At 36.2% G+C, this 22987-nt stretch overlaps 4 protein-coding genes and 1 long non-coding RNA gene across 9 annotated transcripts; 2 read left to right on the top strand and 3 right to left on the bottom strand.

Moving 5' to 3' along the window:
• Positions 1-151: 151 nt before the first annotated feature.
• On the bottom strand, positions 152-5292 carry LOC138139513 (uncharacterized). Of its 2 annotated transcripts, none has more exons than XM_069059814.1 (4): positions 5251-5292; positions 4609-5098; positions 776-1080; positions 152-724 (listed from the first exon to the last, which is right to left on the bottom strand). In XM_069059814.1, the coding sequence occupies exons 1-4, from the start codon at positions 5272-5274 to the stop codon at positions 188-190; spliced, it is 1356 nt and encodes a 451-aa protein (XP_068915915.1). In that variant the 5' UTR covers positions 5275-5292; the 3' UTR covers positions 152-187. The 2 variants fall into 2 exon arrangements, with proteins under 2 accessions (XP_068915915.1, XP_068915916.1); XM_069059815.1 differs by having other exon boundaries at positions 5149-5286.
• A 1073-nt stretch (positions 5293-6365) lies between these two features.
• On the bottom strand, positions 6366-15751 carry LOC138139514 (uncharacterized). 2 transcript variants are annotated; one of them, XM_069059817.1, is made up of 4 exons: positions 15611-15751; positions 8925-9411; positions 6984-7288; positions 6366-6933 (listed from the first exon to the last, which is right to left on the bottom strand). In XM_069059817.1, exons 2-4 carry the CDS (start codon positions 9406-9408, stop codon positions 6382-6384), a joined length of 1341 nt encoding a protein of 446 aa, XP_068915918.1. In that variant the 5' UTR covers positions 9409-9411; positions 15611-15751; the 3' UTR covers positions 6366-6381. The 2 variants fall into 2 exon arrangements, with proteins under 2 accessions (XP_068915918.1, XP_068915917.1); XM_069059816.1 differs by lacking the exon at positions 15611-15751 and adding an exon at positions 9462-9591.
• On the top strand, positions 10469-11774 carry LOC138139516 (uncharacterized). 2 transcript variants are annotated; one of them, XR_011162318.1, is made up of 2 exons: positions 10469-11279; positions 11383-11774. It is a non-coding gene; the product is annotated as an uncharacterized lncRNA (long non-coding RNA). The 2 variants fall into 2 exon arrangements; XR_011162317.1 differs by having other exon boundaries at positions 10469-11283.
• A 1698-nt stretch (positions 15752-17449) lies between the features above and the next one.
• Positions 17450-22385, bottom strand: LOC138139511 (uncharacterized). Of its 2 annotated transcripts, XM_069059811.1 has the most exons (5): positions 22011-22385; positions 21664-21884; positions 18423-18908; positions 18045-18349; positions 17450-17989 (listed from the first exon to the last, which is right to left on the bottom strand). In XM_069059811.1, exons 1-5 carry the CDS (start codon positions 22160-22162, stop codon positions 17477-17479), a joined length of 1677 nt encoding a protein of 558 aa, XP_068915912.1. In that variant the 5' UTR covers positions 22163-22385; the 3' UTR covers positions 17450-17476. The 2 variants fall into 2 exon arrangements, with proteins under 2 accessions (XP_068915912.1, XP_068915913.1); XM_069059812.1 differs by lacking the exons at positions 21664-21884; positions 22011-22385 and adding an exon at positions 18961-19097.
• On the top strand, positions 19085-21436 carry LOC138139510 (U3 small nucleolar RNA-associated protein 14 homolog A). The gene is made up of 2 exons (XM_069059810.1): positions 19085-20057; positions 20109-21436. The coding sequence occupies exons 1-2, from the start codon at positions 19176-19178 to the stop codon at positions 21423-21425; spliced, it is 2199 nt and encodes a 732-aa protein (XP_068915911.1). The 5' UTR covers positions 19085-19175; the 3' UTR covers positions 21426-21436.
• Positions 22386-22987: the final 602 nt, after the last annotated feature.

Genomic DNA, 22987 nt, shown 5'->3' with positions numbered 1-22987 from the left:
CTTCCGTCATTGCTTCGCATTGACACATTTTTTTTGGTGAAGACCACGCCCACCACCAACAGAACCCGGGGAGATGGAAACCAAACTCTCGACACCGCACACATAATGTACGTGTAACAATGTAAGGATGACGTGTTGGTTAAAAATGGTATTTCTTATTGTTTTAAATAAAAGTAACTGTTATTATTTATTCTTTCTCTACATGTGACCAGTACTGGTGACATTTGTGTTTCCACCGACACGCCGCCAGGTTTCCCACGTCGAAATATTTGTTGCAGAGTGTACACCGTACGTGTTGCTCCATCTTGTGGTTGGACTTCAGGTGATTCAACATCATCTCTCTGGAATCACGACCCTTGTAGTCCAACTTGCAGTACGTGCACTTATACGATATGTCCGGTAAAATAACGTTTAGTCTATTAGAGATTTTTATCTTGTCAGTGTACGCAAAGCCAAGTGTTGGTGTGTCTTTCTGTTCAGCTCTGAAGTAGAACAGCACCAATTCGATTTTTGGGTTTAGGATCTCGCAGAAAGCCACTCGCTCATCCTTTCCCTCCGTGTCGTCCTTCCTCGCCATTTTTTTGTTCCTGGAAAACGGTACTGGTGACAGTCTGAACAACACAACCGTGTCGGTCGCGATGCTGTCGTTCACGTCTATGTATCTCACGTCTTCCAGGAACTGAGAGAGGATTGCCTGAATCTCCTCAAACTTGGATGAGCTCACCTGGAAAAAATAACAATAAAAAAAATTCCCAAAAACAACTAAACATCTCACTTTGAAGGTTGATTTTAAAACCTTCATGTACACTTTCATGTACTCTTCCAGGAAAACATAACTGTAGCAGTCCTTCTGACGTCCGGAAGTGTGCAGGTTTTCTGCATTTTCGATTTTGCTTTCGCTGAGTTTGCTAGATTCGGGCGGTAAAAAGTTCAAATAACGAACGAACTCGGTTTTTTGCCGCCTCACGAAACAGATGTCTTCAGTGTGAAACTTCACCTCAACGTGAGGCCAGTTTAACAGTTGGGTTGTGGACAAGTCTTGCCAGACAGCTGCACGGTGCTGCTTCATGATCAGATCATCTGTTGAAAAAATAATGCAACTAAGATGCAAGAATGAAAGAGTAAGCGAAGCGATTGGAAGTCGAATATCTTTTTAAAAGACGGTGATTCGAACAAAGGGCAAATTAGAAAAATACGACATAAAAATGGAACGGGTAAACTGAGCGCGAAATATTAAATAATTCAAGAAAAAGAGAAAATACACAGGGCAAATGCGAAAAGATGAATCAGGAAAAGGGTGGGTTTGTCGCTAAATAACAGACAACAAAAAAGAATTTCAAAACAAAATAATTAAGTACAATAATAGCTATTTATGTAACCAGTTAGGAAATGCGTTATTTTGTGTAACGAGTGGAATATTTGCGGGACGAGCGCAGCGAGATCCCGCAAAATCACACGAGTTACACAAAATTGCATTTCCTAACGAGTTACATACAAGATTTTTTCTAATTTTGACAAAAAAAAGTTTCTTCGAACGTTAAACGAAGTAATGAATTTCATTAATAATAAATTATTACTGTGTTAAAATATCAAGTAGGTAATTAGGCACGGTTATTTTGCTTAAAAACAAAAAATATGACACTGTCAAATTGATGATACAATAAATTTTTCCTAACCAGTTAGGAAAGATTTTACTTTTCGTAACCAGTTACGAAAAGTGTGACGTTTCCAAACGTCAATTAATTTTGAAAAGTGTCACTTTATATGTCAAAATTAGAAAAATATAATTTCCTTACTGTCTGTTTTTTACATATTTTTAAATGGTGGTGATTTGGAAAAAAAAAATTGTTATTGTGGTGGGGAAAATAATTGTTCTTAAAAAAAAAATTGAAATAGTTATTTATTTAACGAGTTCGTGTGTAATTTTGGCTTTTTTTGGCATGAGTGGACCAGTTTAAAACTCGAGTGAAACGAGAGTTTTAAAGGTCCACGAGCTTGACGTTTCGTTTTGACAAGTTGACAAATTTATCAAAATCCGTTCACACAGGAGAAAATTCTCAAATTCTGACAGTGTCGAACAAAAAATGTTTATAATTAAGACGACCAAATATAAATAATACCAATATCAATTATATTAAATAGGCTTACGCTATAGTAAACATAATAAATAAATGAATATACAGGTGGTCCCGATATAACCTGCCAGAAGAAATCCAGTAATAGGTGACGATGAGTAGAACTCATACACAAAAAATGTTTCTAATAAAAGTCTTTTCGTTTTCGAGATAAGAATAATTGAAAATTTGGTCAAAATTTGCTGCACGCTAATGAGTTAATAGGGTTTAAAAAAGTAATTCTGGTTGCTTGGCTGCAATTTTTTTAGAAACGGTACCGCTAACATCTATGACATTTGTGAAGTTTAATTTTAAATTTGCAAATCCTACAAAAAGTTATGAAGTTCACAAAACAAGAATACGCCGATTTGCATTTACTCTGTGGCGAAGCACGTGGTAATTCAAGAGCGGCAAGGCCAGCGTTTTCCTGGAGGAGTCCTTCCGTCCCGTTGTACTTTTGTGGAGCTACATCTGCGTTCTGGTTCCAATACGATGGCGTACCCGATCCCTCGATTTAACCCCTTTGGATTTTAATTTTTGGGACCACACGAAAGATTTGGTGTACGAAGTTGAAATAATACAGAAGACCAACTCCGGGAACGCATAGCAGACGCTGTTAACCAGATTCGTAATAACCCAGAAATGCTGAATTCTGTTTATGAAAATTGGTACCGGCGTACTCAAATGTGTATAAATGCCAAGGGAAGGCACATAGAACATTTATTATAAAATAATTTTTCTAACCTTTTATTAGTTGTTATTCTCAGTGAAAATTGGAAGTACAAATATGTATGTAAAATGTAAATAATAATTTATTCAATACATTATTTTGACTGTTTAACCACAATTAAGACGATACTCTTATTACACAGTTCTTCCAGAATTTTGCACACACTAGCTCTACATTTATTTACACACTGAGGAACACCACTTTATTACTTTCCCTCCACCACCCGGCGGCACGGCAATTTTGCCGGAGTACATACACTATTACGGATATTACTATCAAGTACAGTGGGGAGCACGGAATTTCGCACACTAATTTGTATGTCATTAAAAAACACTATCTAGTCTAAGCTTTATGGTCATTATAATCAATCATGATATATGTGATCATGACTGATGTTTCACCTAAACTGTCACGAAACTGCCGCCAGTATCTCATTTTAATAAAATTATGTCAGTGAAATATCCAATGTGTGCGAAATTCCGTGCTCGCCACTGTACCTAATAGTGCAGTGCTAATCAACATAATTACCGGCGTCTCGCCTCCACATTTTGACTTGGTTGTGTTTTATTATGTTCTGTGTCAATGTTAAGGAACTTCCTCACGATATGACATGAGTATAATAATATACCTGTTTGAATTTCAACTACCAATGTGTTCCCTAAATCCAGAATTTTAAAATTTTTACAGAGATTGCCGTACTATTCCCGTTGCTGAAATTATAAGTGGTAAAATCGATTTTTTTTCTAAAATATATGTCTTATATGTCTGTTATATTATGTGAATTTGGAACAGCTGTATCTAAAAGATATGCTTGCTTTTGTTGTTTATTTAAAATAATAATGTCTGGTCTGTTATGCTTAATACGGGGTCATTATAAATGTTTATAACAACTAGTGGGCGTAGCGGCGCACCTAAAACATAGCGCACAGCCACCTACGATAGTACAATCATTTATAATGACCCTGTATGAATGTCAGCTAAAACTGTTCGATCAACATATAATTTATAATTGTCATTTTCCAAACAACTTTCTGGTGTATAACTATAATGTGGTTGTGTATTCTTTAATAAATTGAATTTAACAGCTAAATTCATGTGTATAATTTTAGCGAATATATCATGACGTTTCTTATATTCGCTTTGAGCCAAAACGGTGCAAGAAGAAATGATGTGTTCAATTGTTTCCCCTTCAGTTCCGCAAATCTTACATTTATCAATTTGCAAACCGCGTATGCGTTTTTTATAATTTCTTGTATTTATAACACGATCTTGTATTGCAAATATAAAACTCTCCATCTCAGGGTGAATATTTGATTTCTTAAGCCATTCATGAGAAACCTGAATATTATTCATTTATCATTTATCTCAGGCTATAAAATCAGCTTTTGTACCTAAATAACCTGGTGAATGAACACACACAGTGTACAGCGTTTTCAATAAATGTCATTAATTTAATTCCATTCGTCAGATTTGTCACAAACGGTTCAAGTATGTTGCTTAGATACTGTCATTCTTACAAATACCAACAATTAATTCCCGACTAGGTATGTATTTTTGTAGTCAGCAGCGTCGAATGGGTGTGGATAGGGGTTAATTTATCCCCATTATTTTTTACCTAATAAAAAGGGGTTTCCCAGACTTGTTAGATCTTTCTAATGACCCAGATTTTTTTGGCAGGTTATATCGGGACCACCTGTATAAATATTGAAGAATTTTGTGAAGATAGAAAATACATGTAAAATTAAATATGACAATTTCACTTACCACCTATGTTCGAAAACACAAGAGTACTGAGCATGTCTGGGGGACACTGAATCTCAATAGCATATGGTGAAAACTCTACATCAGTGTTATTATTAGGTTTATTAAGTATCACAGGTTTGATTTGTTGGTCATCTAAGTCTTTCACAACACTAGCAGCATACACCCATTGAACTGTATTCTTCATCTTGTAGCACATATACTTTTGAAATCTTTCAAAATAATGTGTCTTTGTAAACTTTCCTGCCAAAAAATCACCTTTATATTTCCATCCTGTCCACAGATTCATGTACCCCAACAGTATTGTAATTAAATCATCTCGCATGCCTGCTGGTAACTCGTTCAAATTTAATTTTAAGTCGTCGGTGGCGTACGACAAAAGTTCATCTTCCGTGACGCTAATTTCCTCATCATCAGATACAAAAGCTGCGAATACCTTCCAAGCCACTGATTGTTTATTTGTTAAAGTTGATTCCTTGTTTTGACCCATTTTCTACAAAAAATTCAATGATACATATTAGATATCGATTTTTCTCGACTTACGGTTTTTTCAAAGTTTGATATGTATAACAAACGCTAATCTACGAACAAATGCGAACATCGAACAACACAGTCGAACAAATTCAAATGGTTTTTGACATTTACCAGCATCAGCGGGCGAGAATGCATTTAGCGCACAGCCAAAGCACTGGCACAGCTGCGCCGGCGCGTGATCAGAAATTGCGGCGGCCCCAGATATTCAAACGTGCAAAATAATAGTTCTTTGCGATATAAGGACGCTGTCACATCATTTTTCAGGTCAGGTCAGGTCAGGTGTAGTCGGCGTTTTAATTTTCAATATTTCAAATCCGCGCTTAAACAGTTTAGGTTTAGCTTTAGGGGAGCGGAGCATCCTATGCTATGCGCTAAATGCATTCTCGCCATCAGCGCCAGCGGAAGGTTAAGGTGAAAAACAAGCAAGGCTGCCAATATACTTTCGGTTTAGTAACATTGGTAACGGAATTGGTATGGCGCAAAAAGTATGCTTATTCAAGTAAGCTCCCTGTGGAGTACCTTACCCTGTGGACCTGATAAGGTCGTTAAAAAACCGGAAAATATTCAAAATCAGCGAAAACGTTGGACGGTTCAAGAGAATTCAGCTTTTTGCATAGGTCAAAAACAATTGCTTTTTCCACTGCCACTTTGCAACATTCTTTAGCAAACAGTGGAGTTTTCTCTTACAGCTCTGACTCCCTTCTCGTCAGCTATAGAGTCTAAAAAGCCTACTGCCCGCACTTAGAACACTTAATTATTCTTGTTTAATCCTGATCCATCTTGCCTCAGTTTTCTGAACAATGTTCCAAATAGTTATTTTCAATACATAGCCTGTAATCAAAATACATACACGGAAATAACACGTGTTCAATTGAAAAGTTCATCAAATTGGCTTTGATCTTTGTCTAACCAACTTAATTTACGATGTTGTTGTCTTTTAAAAAATAAAGTTAAAGCCAACTTGATGAACATTTCAATTGAACACTTGTTATTTAAACGCGTAAGTACAAAAGCTTCCTTCGTCGACCACTGGCACGCTGCAGAAACCTCCGTCATCGCAGTTGGCACATTTTTTGTGAAGACCACGCCCACCACCAACAGAACCCGGGGAGGAGAAAAAACAAACTCTTTTCTCCTCTCGACACCGCAGACATAAAATTTATGTGTAACGATGTAAGGATGATGTGTTGGTTTAAAATGGTATATCTTATTGTTTTAAATAAAGATGATTGTTATTATTATTTATTCTTTCTCTACAACTGTCTCGCTTTCCGCCGGCGGGTGCTGGTGGCATTTGTGTTGCCACCGACACGCCGCCAGGTTTCCCACGTTGAAATATTTGTTGCAGAGTGTACACCGTACTTGTTCCTCCATTTTGTGGTTGTTCTTCAGGTGATCCAGCAGCATCTCTCTGGAATTACGACCCTTGTAGTCCAACTTGCAGTACGTGCACTTGTACGATATGTCCGGTAAAATAACGTTTAGTCTATTAGATATTTCTATCTTGTCGGTATATGTAAAGCCGAGTGTTGGTGTGTCTTTCTGTTCAGCCCTGAAGTAGAACAGCACCAATTCGATTTTTGGGTGTAGGATCTCGCAGAAAGCCACTCGCTCATCCTTTCCCTCCGCGTCGTCCTTCCCCGCCATTTTTTTGTTCCTGGAAAACGGTACTGGTGACAGTCTGAACAACACAACCGTGTCGGTAGCCATGCTGTTGTTCACGTCTATGTCTTTCACGTCTCCCAGGAACTGAGAGAGAATTGTCTGAATCTCCTCAAGCTTGGAAGAGCTCACCTGGAACAAATAACAATGGAAAAATCCACAAAAACAACTAAACATCTCACTTTGCCTGTTGATTGTAAAGCCTTCATGTACACTTTCATGTACTCTTTCAGGAAAATGTAACTGTAGCAGTCTTTCTGACGTCCGTAACTGGGTAGGTTTTCTACATGTTCTATTCTGCTTTCGCTAATTTGGCTAGATTCGGGCGGTAAAAAGTTCAAATAACGAAAGAACTCGGTTTCTTGGCGCCTCACGAAACAGATGTCTTGAGTCCGAAACCTCACCTCAACGTGGGGCCAGTTTAACAACTGAGTTGTGGACAAATCTTGCCAGACGGCTGCACGGTGCTGCTTCATGATCAGATCGTCTGTTGAAAAAATAGTACAATGGAAAATGAAACGAATGAACGGAGCGATTGGAAGTCGAACATGTCTTTGTAAAAGACGGAGATTCGAACAATGAGTAAATAAGAAAAATACGAAGTAAAAATGGGTAAAGTGAGTGAGAAATATTAAATAATTCAAGAAAAAATTAATTTAAAGAAAATTACAGAAAATGAACAAGGAAGTAGAAAAAGAGAATATACCGGGTGATCAAGAAGGACTGTTTAAGTTGGCAGTACAATTAAGAAATTTTTTTAATTCGGTTATTTATAACACTGCAACCGGATATGTTTTGTTGGTTTATTTGACAAATATCTGATGTAGGTATAGCATTAACAACGACAAGCCATCAACAACCGAAAGTTACTCCTGTTATACGATTTAAAATACAATTCAGTGTTACCAACTTAAACAGTCCTATTTGATCACCCCGTACTTAGGGCAAATGTGAAAAGATAAATTAAGAAAAGGTTGGGTTTGTCGCTAAATGACAGGCAACAAAAAAGAATTGCAAACTAAAATGATTACAATAACAGATATTTTTGTATTAAGGGCGTGAAAGAGGCGATTTTGGTCCTCGGGGGAATTATAAGCACGAGGCCCCAAAGGGCCGCGGGATTATAAAACGCCAAAGGGCCAAAATCGCCGTTCACGCCCGAAATGCAAACATTATTTTTTTGTTAAATCATTTAAATCCACCTTGAAGCTTTGAAAAAATAAATGACATTATATGTTCTCAAAAATCAAGAGTTATATTGTTGGTTGCCAATGTGATGCAACCCTCTACGGATGCAACAAATAAAATAGGCCTTAGGGGATTATTTACGCCCGCAAATTACTGTATAAATGACTTCATTTTGATATGATTTTACAAAAATATCATTTCCTTACTGTCTTTTTTTATATATTTTTAGATGGTGGTGGTTTGGAAATGAAATATAGTCTTTGCCAAAACCAAATAACCACCAACACTGCATTCTACCCAGAAAATCAACCGGCAACGTTGTGTACTTAGATTTGATTGGTCTAGCATCCTAGTAATATCAAAATTGCCATTATACATTTAGTGTAATTTTGTTTTCACCAACTGAATTCAACATGTGGTGGTTATTTGGGTTTGGCACGGACTATATATAGTTATTGTGGTGGAGAAAATAATCGAATCTAGCTTACTGGATCTTTCTAATAGTTCATAGTGTAAGCGTTATGTCATGAACTCATGTCATTCATGTCATCGTTGAGCGCATTCAACACTCTCGCAGCCGAAATTGATATGTCAATAACATTGTCAAAGTGACAAACAATTTACAATAAAAAAATCTTGTGTGTTTCCAAATTAATGGCCGCCAAATAAAAGCGACCACTAAATTTACATTTTATGTCATCTTTATAAATTTTGGTAATTCAGGCTTTTTTCACGTGATTTAATATTAGAATTTAATAGAAAAAATTGCTGCCCAGTTTTATTTGGCCGCAACTGTACATTGCTATTAAAAAAAAATACGTTTAAAATGTTTATAATCAAGGTGACCAAATACAAATATGTAATATCAATACTGAAGAAATTTGTCAAGACAGGGAGTACACATAAAATCAAATACATATGATAATTTCACTTACCACCTATATTCGAAAACACAAGAGTACTGAGCATGTCTGGGGGACACTGAATCTCGATGGCATATGGTGAAAACTCTAGATCAGTGTTATTATTAGATTTATTAAGTATCACAGGTTTGATTTGTTGGTCATCTAAGTCTTTTACAATACCAGCAGCATACACCCATTGAACTGTATTCTTCATCTTGTAGCACATATATTTTTGAAATCTTTCAAAATAATGCATCTTTGTAAACTTCCCTGCCAAAAAATCACCTTTATATTTCCATCCTGTCCACACATTCATGTATGCCAACAGTATTGGTATTAAATCCTCTCGCATGCCTTCTGGCAACTCGTTCAAATTTAATTTTAAGTCGTTGGTGGCGTACGACAAAAGTTCATCTTCTGTAACGCTGATTTGATCATCAGATACAAAAGCTGAGAATACCTTCCAAGCCACTGATTGTTTATTTGTTGATGTTGATTCATTATTTTGACCCATTTTCTACAAAAAAATTAATTATATTTATTAGATATCGATTTTTCTCGACTTACGGTTTAAAAGTTAGTCTACGGTTGTAAGAAAAAAAACAAATTCAAATGGTTTTTGACATGAAATATGAAGGTTAACGTAAAAAAACAAGCAGGGCTGCCAATATATTTTCCATATTTTCCGTTTAGTAACATTGGTCAGAAGATTGGTGACGGAATGGAATGGCGGGAAAATTGTACCGTAAGAGCAATAAAAATGCCATCAAGGATGAAAAACACACTGCCATGTCTTTGATCATAGAAATTCGTCATGCATTTGTGGAATCTTGAAATGGGTTTTTTGCATATATTTAATGTGTTAAATATATGGTTTTTTGTAGGTATTAATACAGACTGTCCCAGAACTCGCGGATTAAATTTACAGTGCGTTTTCCTTGGTGATAACTGAAAGCAATAGCGTTTAAAAAAAAGGACAGGGTATAATCGATTTTTTGTAATGAATAATTAAAGTTGACCACTCAGAAGGACGCTGTTAATTTGAATTTCACGTAAATTTAACCAAAGGTTTGAATTGCCTAGCAACATAATTCTAGTAAGAATGGTATGGAATTTCAAGTAAATATTTGGGCAACTGTGAACATTTTGACAACGTCAAGTTATAATTTGATTCGAAATTGTCAAACTTCGTATTGAAATCATGTATAAAGCCGCAGAGTATGCCGAAATGCTCATAATTTATGGAGAGTGCCGGCGCAATGCACGTGAGGATGCAAGGGAATATGCAATACGTTTTCCACGACGTTTGCCATATCCAAATTATAACGTATTTCTACGGTGCTCTGGAAATTTTCACTCATAACTCATAACAAACCATATTTCATTCATTGCCGGAAGAAGAAACTACTTGCATTCCCTGATTTAGATTCTATACAATTGTTCACCTGCCTTTGGCGCAATTATCCCATTTTTGGTTATTTCAAAAGTAGCTGTCATTTTTGACGTCTGTTTCGACAAGTTGACCAGATAAATATTGAAAATAATTTTTCTTTATACCATACTGTTATTACAACGTGATCAAGAATGACTGAGTCTGTTGGTAACAATGAAAATTTGAATGATTTTGGTACCACTGTAATCTAAACACATTTCCGGTTGTCAGCTTTGACAGAGTTGACAGGCGAATTTGACGTTTACCATCAAAGGGTCATTTTTATATTAGCATAAACATCGACATAACCTAATTTTTTTTTAATGTCGTGTCAAGTAAAACATCCGGTCAGTGCCAATTACGCATGATAGAAAGAAGACTGGTATACCCACTCACCGCCATTTTGAGAGCCAAATTTGGGACCAGCTGGAGCCCGAAAAATAGTTCATAAAAATTCGCTAGATGGCAGTGTCTGTTTCGGGGACTGTCACTGTTGAACTTTGTACGTTAAATTTTAAAGTTTCAAATATTAGACAATTTTGATTTTTGCTAAAAATGAAAAAGTGTGTGCTTTGTGGCAATATAAAATCTATAAATATGGATATATCCTTATTCAAAACTCATAAATGACAGTCCCTCCATAGATGTATTAAATTAGATACAGCCATGCGTTGTGGTAGTTCGTCAAGACGTGAAACCTATGTCTCTCACTCTCAACCGCATAAGGATTTCATAAGCGCCATCCTTTAGAGAGGTACCATTGGCAAGCACCAATCAAAGCTCGCTAGAAATCTAGTTGATCTAGTTTGACGGTTCTTGGGTTATCGTCTTACTGTCAAATTTTGCAAGAAAATCACAAATAATTTAAACAGAAAAATTTAACATCTTAATTCTCATGGGTCAATCACTGAAAAGTTGAAGTTGAAGTTATCAAGAAAGATACTTATTAATTTGTAGGTAATTTTCATTTACAGGATGCTAACCTCAACTTTTATTTGCTTTTAGCTTTGTGTGACTTATTTATATTGCCACTATTCTAATTTTATAAATTTATAGGAAGCAAGTGTGTTACTTTGTCACAACCTACAATCTTCCATTGATTATTATCGTGCAGCAATGGATTTGCAAGCTGATAAAAGATGAAACTCATTAACATTGCATCGATGAGAAAAAACTAAAATTTGGTGAAATTTTGAAGTTGGAAAAGAGTTCTTTGATGAAATTAAAAAACGCCAACACTAACAACAAGACATTTATTTGAAAATATTTATTAAACAATTATTCATTTCTAAATAAGATTAATTTAACGCATTTTTGCCTAATTCTATCAGTATTTTTGAGCTCTGTTTTTTTTCTGCATTCATAATGTATACGTATATTTAAATAAATTGTTGATATTAATTTAATCAATTGTATACGATGATTATCCATTAAAGATTGATTCTTGATATGGTTTATCATCATTTCATCACTAAATAAATCTGGTAAGTTTCGCATAGCTTGTAGTGTTAATAATTCCTTCAGATGCTTTTTTGTTATTAATTTAGCGTTATCTGTAATTCTGATGGCACGTTCTAATTGTAAACAAAGCAAAATAACATCCTTACTAGGTAATATTAGCTTGCCTCGATTTTTGAATTTAATTAATTGGGAATTACATTCACTGGTTGTTAACTTAGAGCAGCAAATTTGACAAAGAATTTTCGGTTTTACTTTTTTAATGACGAAACCTGATATGTAAACTACTACATCTTCAATAAACTGAGAGAGAGCCAATTGAGAAAAAAAGATACCGTCATTTTCTAAATTTAATTTCAATTCAAATTCTGAAAGGTCATCCTCGAGAATTGTATCAGTTGTTTTCGATTTTGTACCGCTAGAAACGTGTAATATGCTGGCAGCATCTAATATACTGCAATTACCATATTTTGAACCACTAATTTCGTGTTTTACAATTAGCCTTTTATAGGCGGCTTTAAATTGAAGGCAGGATGGGTTGTTGTTGAATCCAGAGCGACTTCTTACTGCACTAAAAAATGTTTCCAGGTGGTCTTGACTTAACTTGAAGCTTAAAATATATTCAAATTTATAGTGCGATTTTAAATCCTTATATAAATTCAGCAAGTTATTGCAATTAATTATGAATCCTAAAAACCCTGTCTTTCTATTACTTTCAATTAATAATGTACCAGTATTAGTCTTTAAATTTTTGACATAGTTCACATACGTCTGGATTTTTTCATGTAGAAATTCATAATTTGAATCATTAATGGCTTGAGAAAATTCGCCCTTGGAATATTTGTTTTTGCAGTTTAAAATATCAAACAAATTATTAAATATTAAACAAAAGTTTGCAGTTGCTTCGCAGTCTTCAAATCCTTTTGCTACTCTTTTACAAAAGCATAGGCTACTCGCAACACTTGTGCTCATGGTCTGTGCAGCTAGGAACACTTTCATTATCTCATTGTGATAATTAACATGCCTCTTTGTCAATTTATTTGCTGCTCTTAAACCCTCAGTTTGTTGTAGGTCAACTAATTGCTTTATATATTTCCACTCAATTGGAAAATTATTTAAATCGTACAATACTTCCTTGTCACAAAAAGCATTTCTGCACAATTTAAGCATATGGCATGCGTCATAGAATGTATAGACAGGCTTATTTGTAACTGGATGTGGAAAATACGGTTTGAAATTTTCGAAACTGTAATTAGCACCCAATACTTTACACATCGATATATTAACCGATGCTCCATCGAAGGTGATAGAATGACATTTTGCACCGGTATCTTGTAATCGTGTTAAAGAACGATTTATTATATCAGCTCTTTCCTGCGCTCTCAGACTTTTAATCAGAAAATAACCCACTGGTACTTTCCAATTTTCATTAAGAGCGACTACCATTATCACTAAGGCATTTGTGGCTTCTGTAGTGTTAATACAATCGGGGTCATTTTCAATCCCTACTTCAACGTACCCATGAAATTTGTCGCCACTGTATTCCACTTTTTGTCTAATTGCCATCTCATCAAGCACCAAATTAACCACAATTGTTTTTGAATTATTGCAGTTAGCAACTCTCAGTTTAATAGCCTCAAAAGCTTCTTCAGTAAACCCTGGGTCACCATTTACTGATGAATACCATTTATTTATGGTAACAGGATGAGGTAAAAGGTTATTAAAGGTGGATCTCACATAGTTATAAGCTCTAGGAGAATAAAAATTGAGAGTTAGAGCAAATGCCCTGAGTTCTGGTGTAAATTTAGCATTTTTTGAAGCCAATTGTCTCTTCAAAATGTTTTTCATGGCGTCAGGTACCGAGTCCTAAAGTAAACATATCAATTTAAAAAATACCGTTAAAAAATGTTAATAATCAATTTGTACCATTACAGTTTCTTGTCTTTCTTCAGCTAATAATTTTTTTTCAACCAGTTGATCCAACAAATTATCTAAATTATTTATTTTTGTGATTAATTTGGTGTTTTCAGTTTTTAATTTTTTTATTTGTTGTTTTTGTTCATCAACATATGTCGTTATCATATTTATGTGACGCTTTGCTTTACGAGGACTATTAAAATGGTGTGGTTGTAAATCACCAATGTACCTAGCATCTGCTTGCAGACTTAATTGGGGTAAAATACTAGGAGGATCGTTTTCTACAAATGAAAAAAGGTAGGTAATAAAATTGCATAAATTTGCAACGTCGTTATCATTACCAGGGATATGGAAGTTTGGGAGATTATCTGGCATTTTATTTAAAGTTAACTTTTGTGACGGCACAGATTCTTTCAAAAGGATTTTCTGAGGTAATCGGGTTTGATCGTAATCAGTTATTTGAAAATGTTGGGAACAAATTACTGCATCTTTTACTTTTTTAAATTTTTCCTCGATTTTACAAACTTTTATCCACGTACTCCTTAATGATTCATCTTTTGGAAAACTGGAAAGGGTTTTATAAGCAGGTAAATCTAATTTAAGCATACACACAGGTAGGTACATACCGATGAAAGGATATTTCTTCGCTCGTGAAAGGATTGTAAGGAGTGGAACAAACAATACAGGATCTCATTGTAGTATAGTAGGACCTAATTTATTGTTTAAAAAACAATTCTTTAATATTAAATACTCGTTTTTATAGCTATTCGTTTTAAATTTAAATATTTGACAATTTAAATTGACAGCGTCGACTAAAATCGTGCGCATGCGTGTCTGTTTAATCAGCACCGATTCGTATACGACATTATGGCTAATGTGATAAAAAAAGATGAAAAATGCATTTAATTAAATATAGAAAGAAGTGGAGAGATGTACAATTTTCTTTGATATGTTTTTTAATAACGGATATACGTTTACCAGGTATTGCTACATCTAATTTAATACATCTATGAGTCCCTCGTACATACAGCGCCATCTAGTAGTAACTTTTGAAGCTCACACCTGGGGTGCTTTTTTGACACGCTTATTTATTAGAGAAGTATAGGGAAGTGGGCGTACCAGTTCTTATGTATATCGTGCAATTACGAAACAGAAAAACACCAGTATTTTTCAGTTGTTTCATTGCCAACAGACTCAGTCATTGTTGATCACGCTGTAGGATTTATCAGTACTCAATGCTTGATTGATATGATACCTATAACAGACTAGGCCGTTATTTTTGCTACCGTTGCTACGGTTACGGCATAGATGACAACTAAATTTAATTTTTGAAGTGAAGAGAAATGTCAGTCTTACAAATAAATCATCGTTAAATGTTACGTATTATTGGTGTAAAGAAAACTATAAAACAACATACGGCCGATACGGATATAACAGACTCGGTTGATTATAAATCTCGGCTCCGCCTCGATTTTACAATACCTCAACCATGTCTGTTATATAACCCATATCGGCCTAATACCGTTATATACTATTATTATTCATCGAATTATACGTTGCTTGGCAATTGAGGGAAGGTACTCAATTTTCTCATAAAGGGAAAATTAGATGGAACTCTATTGGTCAATTTGATTAATTCATAACTAAAAAGCTGTTGCACCCTGAATATTTTTCTAAACGTTTTTTACCTTCATTACCATCAAGGAATATATAGTTTCAATTTGATCCGCGAGTTCTGGGACACCTGTATAACGAGAAGATTATGGGATTTTTACCGGGATTTTAGTATGGACGAGGTTATGTGCGTTTTGCAGATTACATTGGTATTGCGACAAGCCGGGATCGCGTCCTGGCACAACCCAGTGTTGACAAAATCCTGCGTCCTGCCAAATCTGTCAAAAATACTCACCTATGTGCCCACCTATCGGATTTCATTCAATTCAAACCACTCTCTAAATACTCCTGGCACTAATAAAAACTGGAATTTTCAATGATTTCATTCAAATCACTCCCAAAATACTTCTGGCACTAATAAGAAACTGTGAAATTTTCAGCAGAATCGGTGAAGTAGTTTTTGAGTCTATGGAGCATATGGAGCACACACATGAACATTGCCTTTTATTTCTATGGATTAGAATAAATAATCCGTAAACGTTAATCCACATTCGAAATTTATTTTATTTGTTGAGGACACGACAATTTCGTATTCTCTCCTAATCTTGACAAATTAGAAGAAGGCTTAATTTCTTCCCGACTTTATCATGAAAACCGAGTTACGGCTGACAACCTTATTCAAACTTGTCAAAACTGTTTTATGTTTACTTCTCATAGAGAGATCTCTTTCACGTAAACTATCCCGATTTCGTTAAATTTTATAATTTCTTACTAAAAACCGTTTCAGACATACTCTAAATTATTTTTTGCACGACCTGTATATAATGAGCAACTTTACTCCCTGATTGTATGGAGTAAAGTGGCTCTTTTTTCCCCTTGGGCAAAAAACCGCAGCCAACTCAACTTTTATCTTTTTTCCCCTTGGGCAAAAAACCATAGCCTATTCAACCTTTTATGGTACGGTGGCCGGCAAAAAAAGTTAGCCATCATTGAAATGTCAGTGGGCCGTATGATTTCCCTTTCATTAAAGTTAAAGAACGTCGTTAAATTGTTTTGTCTCTGTCTAACATAGTGCTTGGCACATACTCTCACTTTGTCTAATCAGTTATTTAATTAATGAAAGGCTTAACGAATGGGAAATCATACGGCCCATTGTCATTAAAGCATTAATTACACACTTAGATTTGAACGTAACAGAAGAGTGATGGCTAGTTTTTATTGCCCGCCATTGTACAGTTGCGGCCGTTGAAAACTCAGACACTTTGACAACGCCAAACTTTTAGCTTTGTAAATGGTATTGAAAGTGACGTTTCTCAAAATGTCACTCAAACATAATCCACATTAATTTCTCTCGCAATGGCTCCTATAGTCGCACCGTCCCTCAGTGAAACACATTTTTGCAAATCAGATAATTGCGGCATTTCAAAAGTTACGCGCGATTCTGACCTAATATGTTAAATACTGACACTGACTTTATAATCCTTGATGAAAATCCTGTTTACGCTAATCAAATTTCGGAATTTATACAGTGTTTAAATCTTTCCTGTCTGAGATTTCAACGGCCGCAACTGTACTGTACATATTTATTTCGAATTTTTTTTTTTTTTCACTCGAGGTGCAGTTTGTAGCCGGAAGGCGAAGCCCGAGGGTCCTACAAAGCAACGACGGTAACAATCATGCATTCCCGAGGTGCAGATACTATTATTTGCACGATTCAAAATTTTAATTGAAAAAAGCCGAAAGGTTAAAAATTATTTTTAACTGTCAACATGACACTTCAATTTAGCTTGACAGTTAGTGATAATTTACAAATTTTCGGCTTTTTTCTATTAAAATCGGTGAGTCGTGCAAAAAAATAGTATATGGACCTCGGGAGTGAATGATTTTTACCCTCAGTGCTTTGTAGAACCCTCGGGCTACAAATTGCACCTCGAGTAAAAATCATCCCTTCACTCCCTCAGTGCATAATATACTATTTAAAAACATCGCTAATAAGTTATTCTAACGTTAATGAGATTTTTTTGGTTAAATTCGAAGACATTTTAATGAACGTAATGGATACTTTTGTGTAAGAACATGAGTCAAATTAACATAAATACATATTATTTTGCATAACTGAACTTTTCTTTCTCACTTTTCTTTTTATAACTTAAATCAACATCTACTGATGACATTTGTGTTTCCACCGACACGCCGCCAAGTTTAACACGTCGAACTGTTTCTTGCACAGCGTACAACGGACGTGTTGCTCCATCTTGTGCTCATTCTTCATGTGATCGAACATCGTCTTTTTCGAATTCTGGCCAATGTATTCTTGCCTGCAGTAGGTGCACTTGTACGATATGTGTGGCAAAATCGTACTCGCATTCTGGCTAGCTTTTATTGTATCAGTGTATTCGAAACTGAGCACAGGAGTGTCTTTCTGTTCAGCCCTGAAGTAGAGCAACACCAATTCTATTTTTGGCGTTATTATCTCGCAATAACCCACTCTCGCCTCATCTCCCTCTCTGTCGTTGTTCCTCACCAATTTCTTGTTCCTGATGAACGGTAAAGGTGACAGTCTAAACAACACGACCGTGTTGGTCGCGATGCTGTTGTTCACGTCTATGTATCTCACGTCTTCCAAGAACTGAGAGAGTATTGTCTGAATCTCCTCCAACTTCTGACCACCCACCTGGAAAAAAAAACAATAAAAATCCCTGGAAACAACTAATCATTAAAGATCTCACTCTGGTTGTTGATTTTAAAGCCTCCATGTACACTTTCATGTACTCTTCCAGGAAATTGTAACTGTAGCAGTTCTTCTGACGTCCATAACTGCGTAGGGTTTCTACATGTTCGATTATACTTTGACTGGTTTTGTTTGATTCGTGTGGTAGAAAGTTCAAATAACGAACAAACTCTGTTGCTTGTCGCCTCACGAAACATATGTCTTGAGTCCGAAAGGTGACTTCCACATGTGGCCAGTTTAACAGTTGAGTTGTGGACAAGTCTTCCCACTCACTTCCAAGGTGCTGCTTCATGATCACATCCTCTGTTGAAAAAATAATACAACAAAGTCGTGACAACTGAAAGGTAGTAAAATAAAATGTGATCATTTTACTTACCACCTACGTTAGAGAATACAATTGTGTTCAGCATGACCGGGGGACACTGAATTGAAATAGCATAAGGTGAAAACTCTGGATCACTTTTAATAGGTGTATTAAATTTAGTAGAATTCACCACTTGGTTCTCTAAACCTTTCATAGCAGAAGCATATGTTCCCTGAACTGTACTCTTCATCTTGTAAAGCATAAACTTTTGAAACCTTTCAAAATAAACCTCCTTTTTAAACTTCCCTGCCAGAAAATCATCTTTGTAGTGCCACCCTGGCCATACATTCATGTATGCTAACAGTATCACTGTTAAATGGTCCCGCATGTCTCCTGGTAACTCGTTCAAATTTAATTTTAAGTCGTCGGTAGCGTAAGACACGAGTTCATCTTCAGTAACGCTGATTTGGTCATCAAATACAAAGGCATTAAATAATTTCCAAGCCACTGAGGGATTCTCTGTTGGTAGGCCAGGTAACTCTTTGGCTTGATCCATTTCTACAAAACAATCCACATCATAATTATCGCACCTCGGGCACTCTCACATTACAGTTTTGTACAATTTTTCATAAAAGTAATAAACAACTTTGAAGAACTTTTGAAGTTTATCGGTTAATCAACTAAAATGACAGACAAGCAGGGCTGCCAATATGCTTTGCATTTAGTAACATCGGTTTGGTGGCTTAGTGACTACGGACATAACCTCAACTTCCACATGTTTTGGTGTTTAGGTGGTCGATAAGTTTTTAAAGTGATTGTCGTAAAATGGATAGTGACGCAAGTGATAATTATGAAAATTTGTATGATGAAGAAGATGCTCCCAAACATGACAAATTGGTAGAAAAAGTTCTCCGTTTGAATAAGATTCAACATTTAAAAAAACCTTCTCGGACAGAACCAACACTTCAAATCTCAGAATTTGATTTGGTTAAGTCAATCACCGGAGAAAAAGGTTCGATTCAAATAAGCGACCTGACACAATCGTTAAAAAACCGGAAAAGTCGCATAAAAATCAGCGAAAATGTTAGAAAAGTCCAGAGGGGTGCACACACTCTGCCAAAGCCTTTGGAGAAGCCTCAAGCCAACAGGATACGTAGGTCTGTGGCTTACGAAAAGGCGAGGCTTCAGTTGGACAGATGGGAACCCACAGTTACTGCAAATCGGGTCTCCGTCAACTTATCATTTCCACTTGATAATGACCTGAAAATGGACAAGAAAGAAGCTACAAATGTGGCAGGGATGTGGCGTGTAAAGTCGAAACTTGAAGAAGAATTGGAGAAGCACGAGCCAAAAGTTGAAGAGTTTAAGATAGATTTGGAAGAAGAAAAGTTTCCTTTGACAATGAAGGAAATGTTAACTAGACGCAAAGAAGCGGCGAAACTGAGAGCGTTTCAAGGATATCAAGAGGCGAAAGCGCGGAGACAAAACAAAATCAAAAGCAAGAAATATCACAGGATACAAAAAAGAGAGAAGATCAAGAGGAAGTTGAAAGAATTTGAAAAGCTCCAAAAAACGAATCCTGAAGAGGCGCTCAAGAAACTAGAAGAAATTGAGAAATGCAGAATCGAGGAGAGATTCAGTTTGAGGCATAAAAGCACGGGGAAGTGGGCGAGGAATCAGCAGATTCGAGCTAAATACGACAAAGAGGTGAGAAATGGATTTGTAAGAGGACTTTTTATTTTGTATTTTTGTCTATAGAGTCGGGAGGTCTTAGCTGAACAACTAAAACTGAGTCGGGACATTACGCAGAAAGTAAGAGGTCCTGGAAGTGATTCTGAGGAGGAGCAAGAAGAAACAGAGAAAAATCTTGGACAGGTCGACAAGGAGAATCCGTGGATCAATGGGATCAAGCCTGGTGATGAAGTTGCCAACTTTATTAGTGGATATAGAAAATACTGGCTGGCAAAAAATCAAACGCAAGAAGAAACGGTAGAAGCACAAGAGAAGGAAGATGTTTTGGAAGAAGTAGAAGTGAATGAAGAAATTGTAGAAGGTCGGGAAGAAAATGAGATTCAAAATGGTGGAGTTAAGGAATATAACAAAATTGAAGGGGAGGAAGAATTAGTAAAAGAAAGTACTAAGAAGGTTGTAAGAAAGAAAAGAAAACAGTTAAAAGGAAAAGTGACTGCAGAGCTTGATAGATCTCAGTCGACGTCAGAATGGGAAGTAAGCAACTTAGGAGAAATTGAAGACATGTTCAGTCAGTTAGAAAACAAACTTGAGAAAAACATGTTGAGAAATGTTAAAAAATTGAAGAGTAAATTGAATGAGAAACCACAGTCAATAAGGAAAAAAGCAAAAGAAAAGCAAAAAGTCGATTTGTCTTTGCCTTTGCAGAAGAAAGTGCCTATAATAGATCAAGAACTGCAGCAGAACCCCAATAAAGATCCAGAAAATGGCGTGAGTCACGGAGAGTCCCTGTCAGCATTAAAAAATATTCTGTTTTCAGAAACAAAAGAACCGAACGTAGATCCCGACAAATTTTTGAAAGTCAAACCGACAAATCTCTCGACAGCCATCCCAGACATTATGACGGCTGAAGACGACGAAGAGATCGTTCAGCGTGACATCATTTGTGAAGCTTTCGAAGATGACGACATCATCGACGACTTCAACAAAGAGAAGAGAAACGAAATCGAGAAAGACAAGCCGAAAGATATCAATCTAAGCTTGCCAGGTTGGGGGGCGTGGGGCGGGACCAACATCAAACCCAACACGCGAAAGAAGAGACGTTTTATAGTCAAGGCGCCCAAAAAGGTGCCGAGACGAGATGACAACAAAGGAACTCTGATTGTCAACGAGAAGGCTAGCAAAAAGATTAAAGAGCATCAGCTGAGCGAGGTACCGTTCCCGTTTAAGACGGTGAAAGACTTGGAAGGCAGTTTGAGAGCTCCCATCGGGAACAGTTTTGTGCCGGAGTCAGCGTACAAAAAATTAATCAGGCCGGCAGTAACGACCAAAATGGGGGCAATTATTGAGCCGCTTAGTAGGGATATTCTTGTGAATAAAAAATGATTGATTTGTAATTGTTATTAAGCTGAACCCATTATGTTCCTTGGAGATTTCCCATCTTTCTTTTTAACACCACAAGGCGACGCTGTTTAAACTAAATCCACTGATCAAGTATGATCAAATATTTAAATAAATCTGACAACCTGACTTGAGATTCACCCACTCAAGCGCCGGTTGAAGTGAAACTGTCATCTTCATTAACCACGCGAATTTAAATATCTACATAAATTACTATACTTACGAGTACTTTCAATAAGACGTCCAACGTCCATATCTGAAGTGTACTCTCCTGCTGTTTCCTCCTGGGTTACTGCACAGTCAGCAGATGTGCTTTGCTTTGGTTCATCTGTTGGAAAAATTGTGGGAATGAAGTTAGGGCTGAGTGGGTGGTCGGATTTCTGGTTCCCAATGAAATGCCTGCTGCATACACGTGATGAAAGTCCTGGTTCCCATCCATACTTGCTGCAAATGAAATATTGATGTTTTTAATACCTACATTATGACAATGACAATATGTGTGTCGATGCAAAAGAAACAAAAACTCTGCATGTGTTTTGTGTGTCAATGCATAAGAAAAAAATAACTTACTTCACTCGTTTTATAGCCTCAATCCATTTATTTTTTTGCTCCAATTTCCATGCAATTTTCGGAAATCGGTAAAACTGCGTCCCCGGAGAATTGTAGCAGCTATTGCGACAGCCATCAACGCAGCACTTACTGCCACTTTTTGGGGGTGGCATTGTTTTACACTTTGTATTTTGTAAATATCTATTATTGAAGCATACAACGTTCCGAGCAACTAAAAGCTTGTTGGCGTTTCCGATAACAACGCAATTACCTAATTGTTTGCAGTACTGTGTCTTTTCGTGGGAAATTATTAATTAAAAAAAAGATTGAAGTGTCATAAATTAACATGTAAGTGTCAAGCACAGAATGTCAAGAAAGATATCAAGCGAGCCCAATGGTTCCTACTAGCGCCACTGCGAGAGTGGGAGTAGGAGTGGGAGCGTTGGTGTCTCCAGCGGACCAATGGCTGAGAACTGGGTGGGGTTTAATAATGGCGCCAATTTAAAAAAAGGATGTTGGGTATCATGCAAAAACATTAGCACCGGTGCTATCACTGACAATTAATATAAAAAACAAAGACGGATATTTTAAAATATGTAGGGCAGAAAAAACACAAATTTTATCACAAACTACAGTAAAACTTTATACAGGGTGTTAGGTAAATGTCCTGCAAACTTTAAAGAGAGCATCAGAATGCTGATCAGATTCAAAAGGTCTTCAGTCGTTTTTGGCTCAGCTGTACAGTTCATTTTAAATCTGTGACAAAAAAAGTACACCAACTCGTTGAAAACGACTGAAAATTGTATTATTGCAGTTGGTATAGTTTATTCTCAAAATACAGGGCAGCTCACGTAAGGCTTATTTCTGAATTTATTTTGTACACAACCAAAAATACTATTGACTCTGACCACTTGATACCGTTTATAATGTGATTTAATTTATTAATCAACGTAAAGTTCGTTTTTTTTTTATAATCAATTGTCAAAGTGTTGTCAGGT

This window comes from Tenebrio molitor, chromosome 9 (assembly GCF_963966145.1).
Source record: "Tenebrio molitor chromosome 9, icTenMoli1.1, whole genome shotgun sequence".
In the NCBI taxonomy this organism is placed as follows: domain Eukaryota; kingdom Metazoa; phylum Arthropoda; class Insecta; order Coleoptera; family Tenebrionidae; genus Tenebrio; species Tenebrio molitor.
Note: the sequence above shows the minus strand (reverse complement) of the source record. Positions and strands in the feature narration are given on the sequence as shown.